This window comes from Rhinoderma darwinii, chromosome 12 (genome assembly GCF_050947455.1).
Source record: "Rhinoderma darwinii isolate aRhiDar2 chromosome 12, aRhiDar2.hap1, whole genome shotgun sequence".
In the NCBI taxonomy this organism is placed as follows: domain Eukaryota; kingdom Metazoa; phylum Chordata; class Amphibia; order Anura; family Rhinodermatidae; genus Rhinoderma; species Rhinoderma darwinii.
In genome coordinates this window covers 12,798,283-12,807,385 of record NC_134698.1, presented here as the reverse complement: position 1 = coordinate 12,807,385, position 9,103 = coordinate 12,798,283, and the positions used below count along the sequence as shown (strand labels likewise).

The window sequence follows — 9,103 nt, the reverse complement described above, 5'->3', positions numbered from 1 at the left end:
TTCAAGTTTGGAGGATAGGCATTGGGATAACCATGGGATGTAATGTTTTTTTCTATAGCCAGAGGTAACTTTATGTTGGTTGCATGACAGCAATTTACCGTTTGTGTGGCTACTCTATATTGGCCTCAAGGGCTTAGCCATGGTCTGGTAACCAAACTCTTATAATAAGGTGATGTTTGAAAAGCAGAATAAGGTGACTATCATGTTGTTGGAGACTGGGAGGAGTAGTGATCTAACCACTGTAGCTCAAAGTCTTGCCAATGAGGAGCATCCCTACTGGAACTCATCACTAAGTTGACCAAGTGAAAATGAAAGACACATACTTCCCCTGTTCTTAGTTATTTTACTGCCCTGTCAACAGTGAAATGTGTTTGGATAGAGACAGAAATATCTAGGGAACACCCAACATTTCCTGCAGGAAGAAAAGTGAGTGCCTTTGTTGCACTTCTGTACTACCATACATGTAGCATATATTTCTATAGCACCTGGTATCAGCTTTTTTATTATCTCCACTGGCAATATCAGCAACCACATCAACAGGGTGCCCAAGCATTTGCTTGGACACCCTGAGGGTCAGCAGCAATGATGGTTACATCAATTCTAGGAGTTCGGAGAAGAGTGAGTCCTCCTCACTATCAACATTTTCCACAAGTGTTTTGTTAAATCTGGCGGTTCTGTTTAATTTAGGCAAAATACAAATTATACATAAGAATTATGGTCCGTTTTTCCATCTTGATTTATGGTGTGTGTTAATTGGGTATTAACTATTAGATTTAAATGGTATGTCTATTTGACAATGGTCTAGGAATGACTCACAGAAGTGTTTATATGTCCCAGAGATAGGAGCTCTATCAGACCCTAAGCAGTCTGTGTGAATTGTCCTGAAGCCTTCCTTTCCCTTACCTATTTGGTCATTCTGCCTAAACTCTACATAACACAATAACCACAAACAATCACATTCACCCAGCTCACAATGTCTGCCTCTGATGAATATTTATACCCGATTTTGTATATTTTTAAAATTTGTCACACTTACATTTTTCAGATCATTAAACTTCTTTTATTAGTAGACAAAAATAACACAAAATGCTGTTTTAAATAATAATTTCATTTATTGAAGGAAAAATGCTGTTTGGCTCTACCTGGCCCTACGTTAAAAAGTTATTGCCCCCTTAGCTACTATATCAACCAGTTAACCAAATTAAATTTTACTAGCCACACCAATGATTACCGCCAGACCTATTGAATCTAAACCAATTAAATATTACCAGTCTGCCAATGTGAAGCCAGCTAGGAGGTATAAAAAACCTGCACATGATGCCTTGTTCTAAAGAGATTTAAATACAGACTACATTAAGTCATTAAAATCAACCTGTCTGTAAACAGTTACAAAATCATTGCTAAGGCTCTGAGACTCCAGTGAACCACAGTGAGAGTGATTATCCATTAATGGAGAAAACTTGGAACAATGGTAAACCTTCCCAGTAGTGGCCGACCTACCAAAATATCACCAACAGCCCATGACATCTCAACCAGGAGGTCACAAAAGAACCCACATGAACATCTAAATAACTGCAGACCTCACGTGTCTCAGATAAAGTCAATGATACCACAATAAGAAAGACAATGGCAAAAATGGTATCCATGGGAGAGTTGCAAGGCGTAAACCTACTGCTGACTAAAAAGAACACAAAGACTCATCTTGTATTTGCCAAAAAACATTTAGATGTTTCCTAAGACTTATGTCTGAGGACTGATGAGTCAAAGGTGGAACGTTTTGGAACACATTGGTCTCGTTACATCTTTTGTAAAGCTAACACCGCACTGTGCTATAAGAACGTCATACAAACAGTTAGACATGGTGGGGATAGTGTGATGGTGTGGGCCGCTTTGTTTCTGCAGGATCAGGATGACTTATTGGCATTTATTAAACCATGAATTATGCTCTCTATCATAAAAATCCTGGAAATATTTGCTTCTCAGTTTGAGACGTTAGGCTCAAGCGCAGTTGAGTTATACAGCAGGACAATGATCTGAAACACACAAGAAAGTGCACCTCTGAATGACTCCCAAAAAATAAATTAAGATCTAAAGTAGCCGTGTCGAAGTCGTGACTAGGTGCATAGCGCATTTGGCAATTACTTTCGACAGAACTTGCCAAACTCATGCCCAACATGAGCAAATGTACGCCTATACAATTGCATACAACTGCCTGGGTTGTCTTGTTTAGAAAACTTATTTTCATATACCGTATTATAGAATTTGGAGTTGATAGAGGGGGGTCCTCTGTTCAGGATCTTCATCTCTTGGTCAGAGTGGAGAGCAGTTACAAAGATCATCTTTAACTCTGGAGGAGCTGTCCTGTTCTGCTTTACCAAGACAACCCATTGATTTGAATAAACATGGTGTAATGCTTAATTACCCATGTGGTGTCACTACAGGAAAGTTGAACGTGTACTGCCAGGTTTTCTTACAGATAACACCTTATTGCTGGGGGTCCCAGCAGGGGAACATTCTGTGAACAGCTTATTATCTTTGTGTTAAGGATCTGCCAGGCACAGCTTCTGTGTCTACGCCCATAGGTAATCAGTCTGCACCTGCTTCTATGTCTGTGAGACTGACTCCATCTTCCACCACTCAGGATGGCAGGCTTAGGAGTGGGAGAGCCTATCACAGCCTGGCCAGACGGAGCTAGCTCCCGCCCTCTGTCTATTTATACCTGCCTTTCCTGTTCCTCCTTGCTTGTGATTCTTCTCGTTTGGTTTCCTGGCCCTGCTGCAGCTTCTTGAACTATTTGACCCTGCTTCATATTGACCCTGGCTTTCTGACTACTCTCCTGCTCTGCGTTCGGTACCTCGTACACTCCTGGTTTGACTCGGCTCGTTCACCACTCTTGTTGCTCACGGTGTTGCCGTGGGCAACTGCCCCTTTTCCCTTGCTTCTGTGTACCCTTGTCTGTTTGTATGTCGTGCACTTATTGAGCGTAGGGACCGTCGCCCATTTATACCCCGTCGCCTAGGGCGGGTCGTTGCAAGTAGGCAGGGACTGAGTGGCGGGTAGATTAGGGCTCACTTGTCTGTTTCTCTACCCCCATCATTACACTTTGCATATATGTGGTACTGTAACTGGACAAGGAATGAGAGTCTTGTGAATGACAGTTACAGGGAATATTAATAAGATTGGCTAGGCCAACAAAGAGCCTGGTGCTGACAAGGGTCCAAGCGTGGGGACGATGATGCACTACACCACCACACAGACAAGCGAGAGCAAAGGAGATCCAATATAGAAGGATAGTTTGGTGCCAATAGGAGAACAGGAGAACAACGAGAGGTGTTAGACCTCAGTGTTGTTGGTCTGTGTTGAGCTGTTGAGCTGCTGGTCTGTGCTGAATTCAGACCGGGACCTGGTTGCCATTAAGAGCGAGCTGGTCCCTATGCATTAACCCAACAGACACTTGAGGGTCAAGCTGCTGGAGTGGGGAACCGTGGGTTTTGAGAGATGACGTGGGCATTTGTGGAGCTGAGAAATAGGTTGCCTGCTGAGAAGTGAACAAGTCCTTGCAGAAAGAAGTATGGCTGTTTTGCCGAGAGGAGTGTGGAACAACTGTCATGTAATGCAGGATGAGTTAGCCAAGTGATCATCAGTGGTTTTGAGGTTATACAGGCAGGCTCTAGATAAGGTTGGCTGGCGAGCGTTTTGTGCAGGCCGCCGCTGAGGCTGTGAAGGGTGTAGTGCATTGTCAGTTTGAGGGGCTAGCTCTGGTAAGTCTGCATGGGCAGTGAAAGTGGTCAACCCGGGTGTGGTAATCAGTGAGAGGGTTAACAGTGCTGTTTTTAAACCAGTGGGGGGCTGGTGGGAACTAGAAGGATCCGTGCTCTAGTGGGCCACTTAGATTGCTACAGTAAAGACTGGTTGCCCTGTAGACATGAAACGTTTCATAGTTAGTGCCGTTCTGGATTGAATTTAGTAGGAGGGGTAGCATTTAGGATCTTTTGAGAATCAGGGTCCGCAAAAGAATGCTGCCTTGTTTCCGAGGTGACTGAGTGTGTGAAAGTCGACCTGAATGTGGTCTGTGCTCTCCTAGTGAGATTGCCTATTAGACAAGAGAAACACCAGAGCACTTGAGAGTCACAAAACTGTGGACAAGTGTAAAACCCTTGAGAGTCAGGGAACTGCGGCCTGAAAGTGGAAGAACCTTGGAGCAGGGCTAGAGTAGGTATTGTGGATAGATTGCAATTTGCTGCTGACGGTGGGTGGGAGTCTGAGTAAATGATTTGCATAATTTTGGAGTTATGTGCGCATAGGATTCTGTGATAAAAGTGCATACATTCATAAAAAATTACTTTAATACAAGTGTAATGTACAATCAGAATTCTATTTTTTTTTTTCCATCTGTGACAAGAGTAGAAAACACTGAAAATAAATAATTGCTAAAATTCCTTTTTGCTGTGATCTCAAAATACTAGGTTCTGTTTTTGAAGACCTTTACATAAAGCATACTACACTGCAAAATCAAAACTGTGTGTTAAATATCATGATTGCTCAAAGTGGGTTTGAAAGATGGATGCCAGGGCCATTTACCCACAGCTCCCCATATTCAGAGGACAAGAATGATATATGGACAGATCCCTGGGATTATTGTGCCCGTGTATGTTAAACTTAAGCCATGGACAGTTCGATTAGAGGATATGTAATTATTTGTAGTGATCATATTATTTAGTTTATTTAATTTATGTAAAATGACCAAAGAGGCAGGGAAAGGAAGAGTCAGGACTATTAATACCGAGTGCTTAAAGAGGCTCTGTCACCAGATTTTGCAACCCCTATCTGCTATTGCAGCAGATAGGCGCTGCAATGTAGATTACAGTAACGTTTTTATTTTTAAAAAACGAGCATTTTTGGCCAAGTTATGACCATTTTTGTATTTATGCAAATGAGGCTTGCAAAAGTACAACTGGGCGTGTTGAAAAGTAAAAGTACAACTGGGCGTGTATTATGTGCGTACATCGGGGCGTGTTTACTACTTTTACTAGCTGGGCGTTGTGTATAGAAGTATCATCCACTTCTCTTCACAACGCCCAGCTTCTGGCAGTGCAGATCTGTGACGTCACTCACAGGTCCTGCATCGTATCGGCACCAGAGGCTACAGTTGATTCTGCAGCAGCATCAGCGTTTGCAGGTAAGTAGCTACATCGACTTACCTGCTAACGCCGATGCTGCTGCAGAATCAACTGTAGCCTCTGGTGCCGATGTGGCCGACACGATGCAGGACCTGTGAGTGACGTCACAGATCTGCACTGCCAGAAGCTGGGCGTTGTGAAGAGAAGTGGATGATACTTCTATACACAACGCCCAGCTAGTAAAAGTAGTAAACACGCCCCGATGTACGCACATAATACACGCCCAGTTGTACTTTTACTTTTCAACACGCCCAGTTGTACTTTTGCAAGCCTCATTTGCATAAATACAAAAATGGTCATAACTTGGCCAAAAATGCTCGTTTTTTAAAAATAAAAACGTTACTGTAATCTACATTGCAGCGCCTATCTGCTGCAATAGCAGATAGGGGTTACAAAATCTGGTGAGAGAGACTCTTTAAGGTCTAATAGAGCTCTTATCCCTGGGACATATCAACTTTTCTGTGAGTTCTATTCTTGGTGCCTTACTGGACAGTCAAGGATTGTAAGGAGACACCTGATATTTAAACCCTCATTCCTAGACTCCTGCCTAATTGACATGCCCTAAAATCTAATAGTTAAGACGACATTAACACACATTCGATTGTTTTCTTATCAGCCAAACACAGTTGGCCTTATTATGGTAGGCTGATCTGTAATTGGCTGAGGTCAGACTTCCAGTATTGTTATTAAACAAATTAGTACAAACATCTATAAAAAGAAAATAAATCATTGACTGTTCATATGTATGAAAAATGTATTTATTGGTCCCTTATGATTCTTATGTTATAAAGGTGACAGATTTTGGATACATATTTTTGAATACTCTAGACCTTCAGGAACTTACTGCATTGATACAGACGGTTAATTTTAGCGACATCAAGAACACTCAGTCCATCTCCATGTCCGATTGGGACGTTTGGGTCTGGCTTGGGCACAATGGTGGGCTGTCCTGGATTGATAGTGAATGCGTACCTGTCAGATACAGGAGACAATGAGAAAGCATGAAACATGAGATTGTGACAGAAAGGTACGTCATAGAACTGAATATTTCAGAATTGTATTATGACTTTTGACTTTATATGATTCTTTATTATTACAGTTTACAATAAACAATGAACTTACTTGTCATAATGCATCACTGATCCATAGTCATACGCCAGACCAAGATTATTGGTGTCTTGCCTGTCAAAGTTTTCAGTCTCATCTATAAGACAAGAAATCTCTATTGTTAGTCTCATTCTTGTAATAAAAACAATATAAAATGTATCATGAGAGGAATTACTTATGTATTAATGTTGAGGGCATTACCTGGTGAGATATTCTCATACATGATGGTGACATAGTCATCCCGGTCACTCCTCGTATGTTCATGGTAGAAGCCAAGGGCGTGGTTGAGCTCATGTTGTATAATTTCTTTGTACATACAACCATCTATAGCTAATCCAACATATTGACTACCACCTACTCGTCCAACATATCCTGTACAACTGAAAATATATAGGAAATAACATTTTGTTATAAATTAGAGAATGATGAAATTAATCATAATATATAAGGATAGAGCCGGTATTATTACAGAAGAGACATAAGTAATCACTGATTAATGGTCACATTGGGTCTGTAATAGTCGCAGTTGATCATTGCATGTCTCCTGATTACGGAGAGGGGTATACAGTAGGAAATCCCTTTATTTTTAGGTTGAACATTCCAACTGGGAGAGATTTAATATTTAGCTCTTAATTTTGGAATAGGACATCCCCTTAGCTTTCAACAAGAAATATCTAGAGACACTTTCTATTGTATGATATTAAGTATATGTTAATAGTCAGACTAAAAGTTTATAGTCAGAAGGAAATTACAGGCTGTCATATTTATTTGCATTCTACTGTTATAAGCTTAATTCTCTTTAAGAGGATGTTCCCTTTGGACAATCCCAATGTGTAAAAAGAGTTGTAGCAAACAAATAATCACAAATTGTTCCCCTGCTTGGACCCCAGCGATCAGCAACCTAGCAGTAAGTGTTCAATTTTCCTGCAGCACCACCACAGGGGAAATCAAGCATTACACTGCATCCATATCAGTTGGTTGACGTTATAATATAGGACAGGTCCTCCAGAACAAATAACACTATTTGTATCTACTCTGTGCTCTGGATAATAAATGAAGATATTGTATAGGGGATCCCCCTTTATCAACTCAGAATTCCCTAACAGAGTATATGTAAATTGCTATTCTAAACTAGACAACCCCATTTAAGGGAACCTATCACCAGCATTTCACCTCTTGAACTCTACTCACCCCTCGCTGGCTGTTGCTGTCAAAAGTTAATTGTCGTTTTCCCCTCTCCTAAACTCATCCTAGTCCGTAAATAATGGTCAACAAATATTATGCGCCTATAATGCTACCAATCCAGCAGTCTAGTTTGCTCCTCTTCTTATGCTCGCCCTCCGCCAAAAACTGGCCCGCCCAGAATGCACAAATCTTGTCTGAGATAGCTCGCGTGCGCCCATCGTGAATGGTCCGTTACTCTTCCCTGCTTCGTCCGAGCCGCAAATCTAGTTACAGCGTATGCGCCGCTATGGCATACCTTTGTGCACATGCACCAGAACAAGACATTGATGCGCAAGCACAGGATATCGTGTGCGCTGTGGAGAGGCGAGGTGTTGTCAATCAAAAGTAAGGAGGTGAGGTTAACACGGAAAGGCTTGAGGAATGAAGATTTGACTGTTTTCGAACAAAGAAATTACTATTTTATGATATTTAGCTAACAACAGGGTAACAGTAAAAAACTGAATTCTAAAGTTACAGAGCCTACCTAGAATATAATTATAAGTTACATAAAACTAATTTTTCACCCACTTCCACCAGGTACTGCTGGTTTAATAGGTGAAATGTTGGAGACAGGTTCCCTTTAAGCTCTTATGAATAGAAATAACCAGATTCTGAAATGAAAATCGATATAGTCAAATAATAAGACTACATAGGGGATTCTTAACTACGAATTGCAAATCGCGTACAAATCGCAATTCCCCAAATGAATTAGTAGAAAATATAGAACCTACCCGCCTGAAGACCCAATGTTGAGGAAGTCCTTCTCTGCTGTCCGAGGCACAAACCTCACACAGGTAAGTTTTTCAAATTCCTGCATGGAAGTATTAAACAAGTTGCGGTGCCAATTACCTGAGGATAAAAGAACAGATAATAAATGTATTAAAGGACAGTTATCATGGCCACCTTAGGTATAAGTAATAAAACACTCACTATATTTAGAGGAAAGGGTGTAGGGCACAATGACAGTCCCATCTGATGATTTGGGCCATAGGCATCCTTTACATTTTATAGCGCTGCGTCCTGTTGGTATCAATATGTCTCCTTCTTTTACAGCCATGGTGATTTCTAAATGAAGAAAACAGTAAAATCTTAAATGCTATGTTTATGCTTTACAAGACCAATAATTTGGTATATAGCATCTAATCCACAGTATGATGGTATCAAGTCTTATGGACAACAAAGAGAGAGATTAACAAATGTCTGGACCTTAACTTTAACTTGTGAGGAATGATGAATAATTTTAAAGGAAACTACTCTGTATAATACTGCTTTATATTCTATTACATTATGTGTTTAATGTTTATAGTCCAATCTAAACACAGATGTTTTCTCAATGTATTCTCAGTAAGGTCCAAATGTTATCACCATACTGTTGGGGTTAATATAAGGTATGATGGTGATTGAAAGTGCTTGTATACATTGAGAGACTATTCTACAATCTATATAAGTTTAGTCATCTTTAAGGAACACTCCGGGCAAAACAAAACTTTCCCATGTCTACTATTCTGGGATTCCATGTGTCAGTCTCTCACCTGATATTTTTCTTTCTGCTTCTCTCTATATGTCAGACTGGGATGGTTGCTTAGCAGCAG

The 9,103-nt window shown here is 40.7% G+C and overlaps 1 protein-coding gene across 1 annotated transcript; it reads right to left on the bottom strand.

Moving 5' to 3' along the window:
* Positions 1-5,766: 5,766 nt before the first annotated feature.
* LOC142664388 (embryonic protein UVS.2-like) lies at positions 5,767-8,568 on the bottom strand. Its single transcript, XM_075843459.1, has 6 exons — positions 8,442-8,568; positions 8,243-8,360; positions 6,489-6,667; positions 6,303-6,384; positions 6,025-6,152; positions 5,767-5,888 (listed from the first exon to the last, which is right to left on the bottom strand). Exons 1-6 carry the CDS (start codon positions 8,566-8,568, stop codon positions 5,767-5,769), a joined length of 756 nt encoding a protein of 251 aa, XP_075699574.1.
* Positions 8,569-9,103: the final 535 nt, after the last annotated feature.

Bases quoted from the DNA above. Each gene is read 5' to 3' on its own strand.
- LOC142664388 (XM_075843459.1), bottom strand. From the start codon at position 8,568: ATGGCTGTAAAAGAAGGAGACATATTGATACCAACAGGACGCAGCGCT. The intron at 8,361-8,441 runs GTGAGTGTTTTA...TTTTATCCTCAG, and splicing joins CACCCTTTCCTCTAAATATA to GTAATTGGCACCGCAACTTG. The intron at 6,153-6,302 runs GTAAGTTCATTG...TGTATCTGACAG, and splicing joins TCAGTGATGCATTATGACAA to GTACGCATTCACTATCAATC.